The sequence below is a fragment of the Ranitomeya imitator genome, chromosome 8 (assembly GCF_032444005.1).
Source record: "Ranitomeya imitator isolate aRanImi1 chromosome 8, aRanImi1.pri, whole genome shotgun sequence".
Taxonomy (NCBI): Eukaryota; Metazoa; Chordata; class Amphibia; order Anura; family Dendrobatidae; genus Ranitomeya; species Ranitomeya imitator.
Genome location: NC_091289.1, coordinates 200,760,296 through 200,775,377, shown reverse-complemented (window position 1 = coordinate 200,775,377; position 15,082 = coordinate 200,760,296). Strand labels below are relative to the sequence as shown.

General features: G+C 50.6%; 1 protein-coding gene across 3 annotated transcripts in view; it reads left to right on the top strand.

The window, feature by feature from the left end:
• RNF220 (ring finger protein 220) overlaps positions 1 to 15,082 on the top strand; it is a 347,897-nt gene that overhangs the window by 300,974 nt on the left and 31,841 nt on the right. For 2 of the 3 annotated variants that reach the window (XM_069735840.1, XM_069735842.1), the window contains 2 exons: positions 6,399 to 6,520; positions 6,751 to 6,880. In XM_069735840.1, coding sequence (XP_069591941.1) covers positions 6,399 to 6,520; positions 6,751 to 6,880 — 252 coding nt within the window. The remainder of the gene's footprint in view (positions 1 to 6,398; positions 6,521 to 6,750; positions 6,881 to 15,082) is intronic. The other variant, XM_069735841.1, reaches the window with a different exon arrangement.

The window sequence follows — 15,082 nt, the reverse complement described above, 5'->3', positions numbered from 1 at the left end:
ACGGTGGCTCAGTGGTTAGCACTGCAGCGCTGGGGTCCTGAGTTAAAATCCCACCAAGGACGACATCTGCAAGGAGTTAGTACGTTCTCTCACGGTTTGCGTGGGTTTCCTCCGGGTTCTCCGGTTTCCTCCCACATTCCAAAGACATACTGAAAGGGAATTTTGATTGTGAGCCCCAACGGGGACAGCGATGATAATGTGTGCAAAGCGCTGCGGAATATGTTGTTGCTATATAAATAAAAAATTATTATTAGAATATCATCAAAAAGTGAAACTCATATATTCTTTAGAGTCCTTACACACAGAGTGATCTATTTCACGTGTTTATTTCTGTTATTTCTGTTAATGTTGATTATGGCTTACAGCCAATGAAAACCCAAAATGATTTTAAAATCTGAAATTTTGTCCTACTGAAATGTATGATCAGTAAGTGCACTTAATACTTGGTCGGGCTCCTTTAGCATCAATTACTGCATCAATGCGGCGTGGCATGGAGGCGATCAGCCTGTGGCACTGCTGAGGGGTTATGGAAGCCCAGGTTGCTTTGATAGCAGCCTTCAGCTCGTCTGCATTGTTGGGTCTGGTGTCTCACCTCCCTCTTGACAATACTCTATAGATTCTCTATGGGGTTAAGGTCAGGTGAGTTTGCTGCCAATCAAGCCCAGTGATACTGTTGTTTTTACACCAGGTATTGGTACTTTTGGCAGTGTGGACAGGGGCCAAGTCCTGCTGGAGAATGACATTTCCATCTCCATAAAGCTTGTCGGCAGAGGGAAGCATGAAGTGCTCTAACATGTCCTGGTAGACGGCTGCGCTTACTTTGGTCTTGATAAAAACACAGTGGACTTACACCAGCAGATGACATGGCTCCCAAACCATCACTGATTGTGGAGACTTCACACCAGACCTCCAGCAGCTCGGATTGTGGCCTCTCCACTCTTGCTCCAGACTCTGGACTTTGATTTCCAATTAAAATCAAAATTTACTTTTACCCGAAAACACCTTGGACCACCGACAACAGTCCAGTTCTTCTCCTTGGCCCAGGTAAGACGCTTCTGGCGTTGTCTATGGGTCATGTGTGGCCGGACACAAGGAATGTGACATTTGTAGCCCATGTCCTGGATACGTCGGTGTGTGGTGAAGCAATGACTCCAGCAGCAGTCCGCTCCATCATTGTGGAGCTACTGAAACACTAAAGGTACCGTCACACTGAACGATATCGCTAGCGATCCGTGACGTTGCAGGGTCCTGGCTAGCGATATCGTTCAGTTTGACACGCAGCAGCGATCAGGATCCTGCTGTGATGTCGTCAGTCGCTGCAGAAAGTCCAGAACTTTATTTGGTCGCTGGACTTCCTGCTGACAACGCTGAATTGGCGTGTGTGACGCCGATTCAGCGATGTCTTCACTGGTAACCAGGGTAAACATCGGGTTACTAAGCGCAGGGCCGCGCTTAGTAACCTGATGTTTACCCTGGTTACCATCGTAAAAGTAAAAAAAACAAACACTACATACTTACCTTCTGCTGTCTGTCCCCGGCGCTCTGCTTCTCTGCACTGGCTGTGAGCGCCGGCCAGCCGGGAAGCACAGCGGTGACGTCACCGCTCTGCTTTCCGGCCGCTGTGCTCACAGTCAGTGCAGAGAAGCAGAGCGCCGGGGACAGACAGCGGAAGGTAAGTATGTAGTGGTTGTTTTTTTTACTTTTACGATGGAAACCAGGGTAAACATCGGGTTACTAATCACGGCCCTGCGCTTGGTAACCCGATGCTTACCCTGGTTACCGGCATCGTTGGTCGCTGGAGAGCTGTCTGTGTGACAGCTCTCCAGCGACCAAACAGCGACGCTGCAGCGATCAACATCGTCGGTATCGCTGCAGCGTCGCTTAGTGTGACGGTACCTTAAGGGACCTTTTATAAACACTTAGGAGCCTTTACAGGTGTTTTTTGTTAATTATTCTAATTTACTGAGATAATGACTTCTCGGTTTTCATTGGCTGTAAGCCATAATCATCAACATTAACAGAAATAAACACGTGAAATAGATCACTCTGTGTAATGACTCTATAGAATATTGGAGATTCACTTTTTGATGATATTGTAATTTTGTGAGAAGGGCCTGTATATAAATACATATTCTTACTCCGCCATTGTCTTGCTGACTATCATAGAGAGGGAATCCCAGGCTTTGTCTGTTGGTAAAGGTGATTTTCTCAGCGACAGATGAGAAGGTGACGGAAGCTTTTCCTGTTGATCACCGCTGATCAATTGCAAGGTGAAAAGTCTGCCACCAGAAGAGTGCAGTGCAATCCGGTGAATCTTGGAAAAAAACGATCCGGAAAAGTTGCCACCGGATCCGTTTTTTCCTCATAGACTTGTATTAGCGCCAGATTGCGATGGATGGCCTCACGTTTCGTTTGTTTTTGCCGGATCCATCTCAAATTCATTTTCCGGAAGCTGGAGAAAACGTACATAGGAACGTTTTTTCTCTCCGGCGAAAAAACGTCCAGCAATGGAATCCGGCTACTGAATCTTTTGTGTAAAAAAAAAAAAAAATCCTGCATTTTCCATTATTCTCGCTTTCAAACAGAAAGTCCAAACTCTTATCCCCAGGTTAAAAACAAAAATGGATCCATCAAATCCGTTTTTTTCAAAATTCGCTGGAACGTGCCTGGCAGCAAAAAACTGATGTGTGAAAGGGGCCTAAGCAATCTGTGCCATCACTATACATGTGAGTGTAAAGGACGACTTCTGCCCAAGCACTGCGGGTAAAGCATTGTGTCCTGGGGTGATGGGGTCAAGTCCAGATGCCAGGACAGTCAGAGAACCGCGAAAGGAGTGGAAGACCACTGGGACACGATCGTCCTCGGTGATGACATCCTGTCCGCCACGTTCAGCAGCATCTCCCAGCTCTCAGCGCCTATAAAGCATTGGCGATAATCCATCGCTGCCGCCGAGAGGTCGAGACGAGAAATGTGTTGACCTTTCAGTCCGTGTTCTAATTGCTTTCCTCTACTGGTAGTAAAAGATCGGTCGCAGCTGTTCCACCCTGAAGTTTACACCTTAATGATGTTAAGACCTTTCTTCAAGTAATGTTCACATTATGACGGCTCAACTCTTCACCTGCGGCCATGAGGTCTGAATAATAACAAAAGATCAGTGCTACTATTTCATATGGAGCAGACACGTTCCCCACCGCAGCTGAAATGTGTCCTGTCCCCAACTCCGACAAGTAGGATTCTCGATTCTTCACTTTTGATTAGTGGAAGAAGGTAGGAAATGTTTGGATGACGACAGGAGACCAAGACTGAGGGATTTGTGGACTAATTAGAAATGACTTCACCTATCGAGATTAATTAGTGGCATTATGCCGTCACTTGCTGGCCTCGTAAGTGATTGTCCCCCTGAAGAGCGAGACGGCGACTCGGGAGATCATCTTACCAGTTATTTTCTGAAATTTCTGCAGACATTTAGGCAGTGTTCACATGGGTTTGGTTTTCAGTGCATATTCTGTACTGGTAGTCTCTGTAAATATATGGGGCTTTAGCACTCCGTTTACACTGCAGGAAAAACCTTTTCCTGTTTCTTAGAATTCAGAATATCTTCAGCGTGCTGTATTATGCTGAAAGGTGGCGGAGCGCGCCGTGCACCACAGAGCGGATTTCATGGTTTGCATTGCAAACTCTCGGCTCTGCTGTCATATATGTATCCGTATAAGTGGTATGCAGCGGAGTATTGCATTAGTAGAAGCGGTGTGCAGCGGAGTATTGCATCAGTAGAAGCGGTATGCAGCGGAGTATTGCATCAGTAGAAGCGGTATGCAGCGGAGTATTGCATCAGTAGAAGCGGTATGCAGCGGAGTATTGCATCAGTGGAGGCGGTATGCAGCGGAGTATTGCATCAGTAGAAGCAGTGTGCAGCGGAGTGTTGCATCAGTAGAAGCGGTATGCAGCGGAGTTTTGCATCAGTAGAAGCGGTGTGCAGCGGAGTATTGCATCAGTAGAAGCGGTGTGCAGCGGAGTATTGCATCAGTAGAAGCGGTATGCAGCGGAGTATTGCATCAGTAGAAGCGGTGTGCAGCGGAGTATTGCATCAGTAGAAGCGGTGTGCAGCGGAGTATTGCATCAGTAGAAGCGGTGTGCAGCGGAGTATTGCATCAGTAGAAGCAGTGTGCAGCGGAGTGTTGCATCAGTAGAAGCGGTATGCAGCGGAGTTTTGCATCAGTAGAAGCGGTGTGCAGCGGAGTATTGCATCAGTAGAAGCGGTGTGCAGCGGAGTTTTGCATCAGTAGAAGCGGTGTGCAGCGGAGTATTGCATCAGTAGAAGCGGTGTGCAGCGGAGTATTGCATCAGTAGAAGCGGTGTGCAGCGGAGTATTGCATCAGTAGAAGCGGTGTGCAGCGGAGTATTGCATCAGTAGAAGCGGTATGCAGCGGAGTATTGCATCAGTAGAAGTGGTGTGCAGCGGAGTATTGCATCAGTAGAAGCGGTGTGCAGCGGAGTGTTGCATCAGTAGAAGTGGTATGCAGCGGAGTATTGCATCAGTAGAAGCGGTGTGCAGCGGAGTATTGCATCAGTAGAAGCGGTGTGCAGCGGAGTATTGCATCAGTAGAAGCGGTGTGCAGCGGAGTATTGCATCAGTAGAAGTGGTATGCAGCGGAGTATTGCATCAGTAGAAGCGGTGTGCAGCGGAGTATTGCATCAGTAGAAGCGGTGTGCAGCGGAGTATTGCATCAGTAGAAGCGGTGTGCAGCGGAGTATTGCATCAGTAGAAGCGGTATGCAGCGGAGTATTGCATCAGTAGAAGCGGTATGCAGCGGAGTTTTGCATATAACTTTACCTGATGCTTTTCGTTCACATTTTGTTTGTTTGCATTTTCTGCTGCTGTAATTCGTGACCACCAGATTTTACAAAAAAAACAAGAATCCTATCAGACCTATTTTCTTTTTCAGATTGCCCTAGTTTGTTTCCCTCATGTTTACTAGCAGGGCCACAATTTGATACATTTGAGAATGTTTCAAAAAATCTATTCTGCGATAATAGGAAATAAATCTATAATTTTTACTTCAGTAATGATTTCTACGTAAAGATTCGGACCGAGGCTGCGTGCATGGCGCTGCGTGCGTGAGGCTGTGTGCATGGTGCTTTGTGCATGGCGCTGCGTGCGTGAGGCTGTGTGCATGGCGCTGCGTGCATGAGGCTGCGTGCATGGTGCTGTGTGCATGGCGCTGCGTGCGTGAGGCTGTGTGCATGGCGCTGCGTGCGTGAGGCTGCGTGCATGGCGCTGCGTGCATGGTGCTGCGTGCATGAGGCTGCGTGCATGGTGCTGTGTGCATGGCGCTGCGTGCGTGAGGCTGTGCATGGTGCTATGTTCATGGCGCTGCGTGCGTGAGGCTGTGTGCATGGCGCTGCGTGCATGAGGCTGCGTGCATGGTGCTGCGTGCGTGAGGCTGTGTGCATGGCGCTGCGTGCGTGAGGCTGTGTGCATGGCGCTGCGTGCGTGAGGCTGTGTGCATGGCGCTGCGTGCGTGGTGCTATGTTCATGGCGCTGCGTGCGTGAGGCTGTGTGCATGGCGCTGCGTGCATGAGGCTGCGTGCATGGTGCTGTGTGCATGGCGCTGCGTGCGTAAGGCTGTGTGCATGGCGCTGCGTGCGTGAGGCTGTGTGCATGGTGCTATGTTCATGGCGCTGCGTGCGTGAGGCTGTGTGCATGGCGCTGCGTGCATGGTGCTGCGTGCATGAGGCTGCGTGCATGGCGCTGCGTGCGTGAGGCTGTGTGCATGGCGCTGCGTGCATGAGGCTGCGTGCATGGTGCTGTGTGCATGGCGCTGCGTGCGTAAGGCTGTGTGCATGGCGCTGCGTGCGTGAGGCTGTGTGCATGGTGCTATGTTCATGGCGCTGCGTGCGTGAGGCTGTGTGCATGGCGCTGCGTGCATGAGGCTGCGTGCATGGCGCTGCGTGCGTGAGGCTGTGTGCATGGTGCTATGTTCATGGCGCTGCGTGCGTGAGGCTGCGTGCATGGTGCTGCGTGCATGAGGCTGCGTGCATGGTGCTGTGTGCGTGAGGCTGTGTGCATGGCGCTGCGTGCATGAGGCTGCGTGCATGGCGCTGCGTGCGTGAGGCTGTGTGCATGGTGCTATGTTCATGGCGCTGCGTGCGTGAGGCTGCGTGCATGGTGCTGCGTGCATGAGGCTGCGTGCATGGTGCTGTGTGTGTGAGGCTGTGTGCATGGCGCTGCGTGCGTGGCGCTGCGCGTCTGAGGCTGCGTGCATGGCGCTGCGTGCGTGAGGCTGTGTGCATGGCGCTGTGTGCGTGACGCTGTGTATTAATCTCCGAGTGTCAGACCTCTGTCATGTGATCATTGCACTAATGGGAACTTGTTTCTTTGTCTTCTGCTCCGCCAGCCCGGATTGGAAAGATGAAACGGCGAAAGCAGGATGAGGGACAGGTATGTCCGCTCTGCAGTCGGCCATTGTCTGGATCCGAGGAGGAGATGAGTAGACATGTGGAACTGTGTCTGTCTAAGGTAGAGGAACCGCGAGGCCTTTGTAGCCCCCGCCATCTTCTGTCTGTCACCTCTACTTTCTGACTGGGCCTGTGCAGGCCGCTCTGCTCTCGGGCCTCTTGTGTGGACTCATTCTATCTCTATGTAGTGCAGCCGATGTCCTCATCCTCTTCTCTTCCAGCTTTTTAGGGTACTTGTGCTGTATTTAGTGTTCTTCTTTTCTCACTGATCCATTTCCTTCATCAATACAGAGGGAGACGTGTATGAATGAGGACGACTCTGTAGACATTGAGCATGAGAACGGACATCGGTTTGATGAGTACGAGTGGTGCGGACAGAAGAGGATTCGGGCCACCACCCTCCTAGAAGGGGGATTCCGCGGTATGTAAGACACCATGATCCTCCTACCTTCTCCAGCGCAAATACACAGGAAAATGTCAGAACAAATCTTTGTTTTGGTGAATTATTTGGGGGCAGTGAGCTGCTGGTGGGGTCTGCAGGCGTCTGTCACAGCTGAGCTGCATTGACGTTTAAAAATAAAACCTGCATTCAGTAAAAGCAATGTCCACGTCCGAGGGCATCCTGCTGTTTGTTTGTGGCGTACTCCATGTTCACTGCGACAGTGGCACAAGTTTTTGTTCTCTACTTTGTGGAGCAATGATGCTGATTGTAAATGAAGCAAGTATACAGGAATAAAGGCTGGAGCTCCGGCTGCTTCCGATCCTGTGATTCCAATCCAAACTTGGCTGTATATTATTCATAGGTATAAACTTCATGTGTTAGATCGACGTCACGTTTTCAATCACAAAATAAAATCTTCATCAGGCTTAAAACAAGAGGAGGAGTAAGACAATTTAAGAAAAAGAATAGTGATGGGCGAATGTGCTCGGGTCAGGTGTTGTCTGAGCATGCTCATGTGCTAATAGAGGATCTCCGGCGTGCTCTGGTCAGGTGTTGTCTGAGCATGCTCGTGTGCTAATAGAGGATCTCTGGCGTGCTCGGTTAATGTGTTGTCTGAGCACGCTCCTGTGCTAATAGAGGATCTCCGGCGTGCTCGGGTAAGGTGTTGTCTGAGCATGCTCGTGTGCTAATAGAGGATCTCCGGCGTGCTCGGGTCAGGTGTTGTCTGAGCACGCTCCTGTGCTAATAGAGGATCTCCGGCGTGCTCGGGTCAGGTGTTGTCTGAGCACGCTCGTGTGCTAATAGAGGATCTCCGGCGTGCTCGGGTCAGGTGTTGTCTGAGCACGCTCCTGTGCTAATAGAGGATCTCCGGCGTGCTCGGGTAAGGTGTTGTCTGAGCATGCTCGTGTGCTAATAGAGGATCTCAGGCGTGCTCGGGTCAGGTGTTGTCTGAGCATGCTCGTGTGCTAATAGAGGATCTCAGGCGTGCTCGGGTCAGGTGTTGTCTGAGCATGCTCGTGTGCTAATAGAGGATCTCCGGCGTGCTCAGCTAAGGTGTTGTCTGAGCACGCACGTGTGCTAATAAAGGATGTCCGGCGTGCTCGGGTCAGGTGTTGTCTGAGCACGCTCGTGTGCTAATAGAGGATCTCCGGCGTGCTCGGGTAAGGTGTTGTCTGAGCACGCTCGTGTGCTAATAAAGGATCTCCGGCGTGCTCGGGTCAGGTGTTGTCTGAGTTCGCTCGTGTGCTAATAGAAGATCTCAGGCGTGCTCGGGTCAGGTGTTGTCTGAGTTCGCTCGTGTGCTAATAGAAGATCTCAGGCGTGCTCGGGTCAGGTGTTGTCTGAGTTCGCTCGTGTGCTAATAGAAGATCTCAGGCGTGCTCGGGTCAGGTGTTGTCTGAGCATGCTCGTGTGCTAATAGAGGATCTCCGGCGTGCTCGGCTAAGGTGTTGTCTGAGCACGCTCGTGTGCTAATAGAGGATCTCCGGCGTGCTCGGGTAAGGTGTTGTCTGAGCATGCTCGTGTGCTAATAGAGGATCTCCGGCGTGCTCAGGTAAGGTGTTGTCTGAGCATGCTCGTGTGCTAATAGAGGATCTCCGGCGTGCTCGGGTCAGGTATTGTCTGAGCACGCTCGTGTGCTAATAGAGGATCTCCGGCGTGCTCGGGTCAGGTGTTGTCTGAGCATGCTCGTGTGCTAATAGAGGATCTCCGGCGTGCTCGGGTCAGGTGTTGTCTGAGCATGCTCGTGTGCTAATAGAGGATCTCCGGCGTGCTCGGGTCAGGTGTTGTCTGAGCACGCTCGTGTGCTAATAGAGGATCTCCGGCGTGCTCGGGTCAGGTGTTGTCTGAGCATGCTCGTGTGCTAATAGAGGATCTCCGGCGTGCTCGGGTCAGGTGTTGTCTGAGCACGCTCGTGTGCTAATAGAGGATCTCCGGCGTGCTCGGGTCAGGTGTTGTCTGAGCACGCTCGTGTGCTAATAGAGGATCTCCGGCGTGCTCGGGTCAGGTGTTGTCTGAGCACGCTCGTGTGCTAATAGAGGATCTCAGGCGTGCTCGGGTCAGGTGTTGTCTGAGCACGCTCGTGTGCTAATAGAGGATCTCCGGCGTGCTCGGCTAAGGTGTTGTCTGAGCACGCACGTGTGCTAATAGAGGATCTCCGGCGTGCTCGGCTAAGGTGTTGTCTGAGCATGCTCGTGTGCTAATAGAGGATCTCCGGCGTGCTCGGGTCAGGTGTTGTCTGAGCACGCTCGTGTGCTAATAGAGGATCTCAGGCGTGCTCGGGTCAGGTGTTGTCTGAGCACGCTCGTGTGCTAATAGAAGATCTCAGGCGTGCTCGGGTCAGGTGTTGTCTGAGCATGCTCGTGTGCTAATAGAGGATCTCCGGCGTGCTCGGCTAAGGTGTTGTCTGAGCACGCACGTGTGCTAATAGAGGATCTCCGGCGTGCTCGGGTCAGGTGTTGTCTGAGCACGCACGTGTGCTAATAAAGGATGTCCGGCGTGCTCGGGTCAGGTGTTGTCTGAGCACGCACGTGTGCTAATAGAGGATCTCCGGCGTGCTCGGCTAAGGTGTTGTCTGAGCATGCTCGTGTGCTAATAGAGGATCTCCGGCGTGCTCGGGTCAGGTGTTGTCTGAGCACGCTCGTGTGCTAATAGAGGATCTCAGGCGTGCTCGGGTCAGGTGTTGTCTGAGCACGCTCGTGTGCTAATAGAAGATCTCAGGCGTGCTCGGGTCAGGTGTTGTCTGAGCACGCTCGTGTGCTAATAGAGGATCTCCGGCGTGCTCGGGTCAGGTGTTGTCTGAGCACGCTCGTGTGCTAATAGAGGATCTCAGGCGTGCTCGGGTCAGGTGTTGTCTGAGCATGCTCGTGTGCTAATAGAGGATCTCCGGCGTGCTCGGGTCAGGTATTGTCTGAGCACGCTCGTGTGCTAATAGAGGATCTCCGGCGTGCTCGGCTAAGGTGTTGTCTGAGCATGCTCGTGTGCTAATAGAGGATCTCCGGCGTGCTCGGGTCAGGTGTTGTCTGAGCATGCTCGTGTGCTAATAGAGGATCTCCGGCGTGCTCGGCTAAGGTGTTGTCTGAGCACGCACGTGTGCTAATAGAGGATCTCCGGCGTGCTCGGGTCAGGTGTTGTCTGAGCACGCTCGTGTGCTAATAAAGGATCATAGAACATAAGATATGTGTCTGCGAGTTTGGCTCTCAGTAATACGGTTTGAGAAGAGCTAAGAGACTCCGGCTTTTGTTCCTTTATACATTATTCTACAAACGATCCCATAAAGGTGATCGCTGCAGTGTGCCTGAAATTCCTATGTTTGTCGTGTACACACAGCTCACGAGGTCGGCAGGTAAATATTTCCTATAGCCTGTTTGTCTGACAAGGATGCGCGTTTGTCTGCTCTACCATTTTGAGGGAAGGCCGTGTGCCGGCTTATGGCAAACCGTTGGGATGGGGCCGCAGTACTATTAACCCCATAGATCTTGAGGTGCATGTTCTAGAGCGATACCTTTGGAAGTGTCCGTGGCTTGTGTCCACGTCCCTACAAGCTGCAGTGTGACGGTTCGTTCTGCGCTGCCGGATCCTAGAGGTCAGCGAGTAATACCGCAGGACCCCGGTCACGTGGTCAGTCTGCCATGGTGGCTGGACGGCAGCACTGCTTGCTGCCTCCTCCCTGCCGCATCCCCGGCTGCTCTTTCATTATCCGGTCTGGCATGATGTCACGGTTGTGTGGCGCACGCACGACATTGCACCAGGCTAGCTAATGAAGAGGATGCCCGAAGGTAGAAGACCGGCCACGGGGCTCCCATCCAGGGCCACGGGGCTCCCATCCAGGGCCACGGGGCTCCCATCCAGGGCCACCAGCCCAGAGTCCTGGGAATCCATCCGCTCATCTCCAGATCACACGCTGCCTTCATCTTCATGTGCTGTTTGCAGACATAATGGTTTTGTTTTTTTTGTGTCTGTAACAAAAGCTTTTCCTTCTTTGGCTTGAATGGCGCAGCAGTGTTTGCTCCTCGCCCGCTCCCCATAAACAATGCGGTCCTCAGGTCTCGGCAGCACATCGCCCCTTACCGCGACAATAGCCGGCCAGGTCCTGATTGATGCGGGAGTGCAGCCTTTGAGTTAAGAGCTTTGTTGTTTCTGCCGGAGAGAAAAGCAGCAGAATGGATCTGAAACCAATAATATCATGTGGACGCGGTCGTCATCTCTTAAACGGCTTATCGTGGCCAAAAGCGAGGAATCCAGAGCGACATCTACCATGCGGAGGACACACCGTGGCCTGGGCGGCCGTCATAATGATGAGGCTTCACTGAACAAACTCTTTTAACCCTTTGTTGCTCGCAGAGTCAGTTAGGGGCAGGAGCTGCACTGGCTGGCGTCGCTGTCAGAGATTTGTTGTGTTATGCTGGGCCTTGTAGTTCCATAAGTGCTGCGGAGCAGAAATGTACTTCTTTTTGGCCTTTTTTTCCATACCGAGTCATTCTCCTGATTTTGTGGCCCCGTGGTCATTGCTGCCATCTGTCTGTACCGTGCGATGGGTGGAGGATGCGAGGGCCCGGATTGAGCAGTATGTCCGTCTATTGATCTCACGGCATCCTCCTGCCTCTGAGCACAAGCAAGCAGCGTGCTTAATGTGATTGAAAGGCAGTTTAAATGGCGATGACCTTTTCAGGGGAAATTAGATTGCCTGCCAAGAGTGGTTAAAGGGAGTGATAACGCCAGCGTCAGGAAGCTGTCCAGTCACATTGTAGAGAGCCATGAAGCCCAGGAGCCAGTGCTGTGTGTGGCGCCCCCATCGGGGCTTCCTGGCCCCGGCACGCTGCTTACTACGGGGGTTCTGTCTGGAGGAAGGAGTCCGGGCCAGCGGTACATGGGGCTGCCGATCGGTTGTGGGCCCACGTGACCTTTGCGCTCCCATCTTGTACACAGCTGGTTTCAGGTTATGCCAGTAACTGGACACGGAGCCTAATCCGCCCTGACACTGACAGTGCACCCCCGGTCGTCCTCTCTATTGAGGAGGCCGTGTCACATCGGATCAGACGCAGGTTACCGTGAGACGTGCGGCCACCGCCGGCCCCGCTCGCTCATCATCCACCTTCCACACGGACTTCTGGCCAAACACCAATTTAGGGGCGTCCTGTACAAAATCTGCTCACATTTAATTTGAATTAAAGGGGGCAAGAAAACAAAAAAATTTCCCAGTAAAGTGTCAGAAACTGGGAACTTCACATTTCCTAGAAACTTGGACCTCAGCTGCAATAAAGGGACGTCAGGTCCTGTCCTGTGGGTTTTTTAGGAAAAACAAAGCAAGACTTACTTTACTGAAATTTTGAGGATGAAGCGATCCACAAAACCCAGGAAGATGTCGGCCCCAGTGACCGAAAATGTCTGACACCCCCTCATTCCTCCGCAGATAACAGGAACATTACTGGTCACCAGTGAAGGCCAGAGAAGGAGGAGGTTTTATAGGGCCGTCCTCTGATGGCGGGCCGCGGGTGACAGCCAATCACTGGCCTCATAGATGATGGCGGGGCCGCGGGTGACAGCCAATTACTGGCCTCATAGATGATGGCGGGGCCGCGGATGACAGCCAATCACTGGCCTCATAGATGTCAGTGATTGTCTGCAGTGGCCATGCACCACTTCCCACGAAGAAGCAGAAATGACCCCACAGCACTGAGGATTAGATTATTATTATGTGTGTAATATAATATATAATGTCTCCTACTCAGAGGAGCACACGGGGCCGGACGATCAACCAGTGGCAGCGGTATGTAAATGGCTGGTTCCCAGTTTGTACATCTATTGGGCCCATGGTGACAGTGCAGGTGGAGTCCGGCCACCAGTTGGTTGTATGAAGCCAAACCTGTGTCACAGCAGAAAGTCAGTGATGCCGATACTGCAGCAGGACTTCATAGAACACTGTATTCATACATCGCGTTTTTGCTGATTATTTTTTTTTTTTATGCAAATTAAAAGCTTTTTTTTTTCCTTTATGACCTTTTATAGGACATTTTATAACTTATCCAAATTCTTACGGAAACATTTGCAGCACATCCTACATTGTACTACTGCACCCAATGTGTTATATGGGTAGGAGTCGGTCCTTTTTTATTCGGACTCCACAGCCCTGATATAAAGCAGTGGGCAAGAGCAAAAACGTTGCGATCAGTTTTTGCTGCGTTTTAGTGAAACATATGAGGTACTGCAGTATGTGAAACCCATTTTTTTGTGTGTGTGGTTGTAAACCACAGTATCTTGGTGTCCTCACCTGAGAATGGCTGTTATATTAGTACAGTTAATTAAATTAGTGATATGTGTAAAGTAAACATTGGCCGACCAAGGTGTGAAATTTTATAAAAGTAAACCGTGCCCGACCTATAAAATGTCTTGGTAAACTATTTCCGACCAATTCAACTCCCCCTGCTGTTTTTACATTTGCAATGGTGTATTTTTTTCATGAATGTTTTTGTTCAGAATAGTCACTATTTTGTCAGACATAGATATCTTTTTCCACTAAATTATTTGATCTATTTTCCCTTTGTTCCAAAAAATATTTTCCCATATGTCTTGCATTAGGGGCCTGATACTTTGCATTGTTCATTATTTTGTGCTGGAAGCAAAACTGAACTTTAAGATCCTGAAAAACGCAGCAAGAAAAACAGCCAAAAGTAAGCAACACCGGCTTTTTGGCTGCAACTTTTTCTACCTTGAGATCATGTTTTGCAGAAAAAAAAGCTGGGAAAAAAGCAACATGTGAGCATAGCCTAAGGGATCAGACAACTGCAGGTTCAGTCCCCTGGAGACTAAATCATTCAAAGCAATAAAAGCGTTTTGGTTTAAAATAAAAAGAACTTACACATATCTGCTATAGTCTGTGAAAGTCCAGTCTATCAAAGTATACAATTAATGCAAAACAAATCCAGTAAAATGCCGATCGCTTCACTTCCCTGAGAACAAGCGGCAATGAAAGAACAAGCGGCCATGAAAGAACAAGCGGCCATGAAAGAACAAGCGGCAATGAAAGAACAAGCGGCAATGAAAGAACAAACCTCATCCAGCTCCGTCCGCAGAGAGACAAGTGTTCCAGGTGTCAGACGGTCTCGGAGAAGCCGGAGGGGAAAACACGGAAAATCGCCGGTCATCGTGGGGTTTACATTATTCAGCTCCAGCATCTCCGCCTCCTGAAAAAGGGACAACTATTGCAATTACCTTCTTCCCAAAGAAGTTCTGCAGTAGCTGAAGTCCCTGGGACACTTAATATTTCACACTGCAGCTGCCATGTGTCAATCAATGCTCAGTCGTAATAAGGCACACGTCCGTCAGGCATAATCCGGCGGCGGGACGGATTGCTGGATCCTGCGCAATTACTGTAAAAACTGATTGCGCCAGATCAGCTTTTCTTCCGGATCCGGGACAAAGATATAATGTAAAAAATAATAAACCAAAAAAAAATCGTGATATTTTCACCTTCTGGCATCCCCCGCAGTCTTCCCGCTCCTCACAATGGTCGCGATGCTCCCGGTCCCAGTAATGCCTCGCGGCACGACCCCGGATGACGTAGCATCTCGCGAGACCGTACGTCACCACAGGTCATTGCCGCAAAGCATTACTGGGACCCGGAGCATCGCGAAGAGCTGGAAGGCTGCGGGGGATACCAAAAAATCGTGATATTCTCACCTTCTATTATTTTTTACATTATATCTTTTTGAATAGGCAGCATCAATAGTAAAATGAGAACGAACAGGGCATGCGCAGTTTGGAGGCCGGACTCCGGCACGGATTTCATGTGGTGCATCCGGCTCCCATAGGCGTCCATTGTCAGAAAAGCCAGACGGTGCCGATTCTGGCACAACAAAAAAACGTTCCTCTGGACATTTTCTCTGGTGCCGGACCGGCAAAAAACGGATGAAACGTTGGGACATCAGGCACAATCCGGCGCTAATACAACTATGATAAAAAAAATCCCTTTTTTTTTTTTTTTTTTGAAAATTCACCGGATTGTGCCTGATGCAAAAAACCTGATGTGTGAAAGTATCCTAAGAGGTTCTGCAGCAGTGACCTTGTGCCCCGTGACACTATGCTGTGGGTCTCTTTCTGGTTTTCTCACCCCCTTGGATCATCCGGCCATTCACATGTAACTTCCCCTTCCTGTGGCGGGATCAGCCGTCGGTGCCAGCGGGT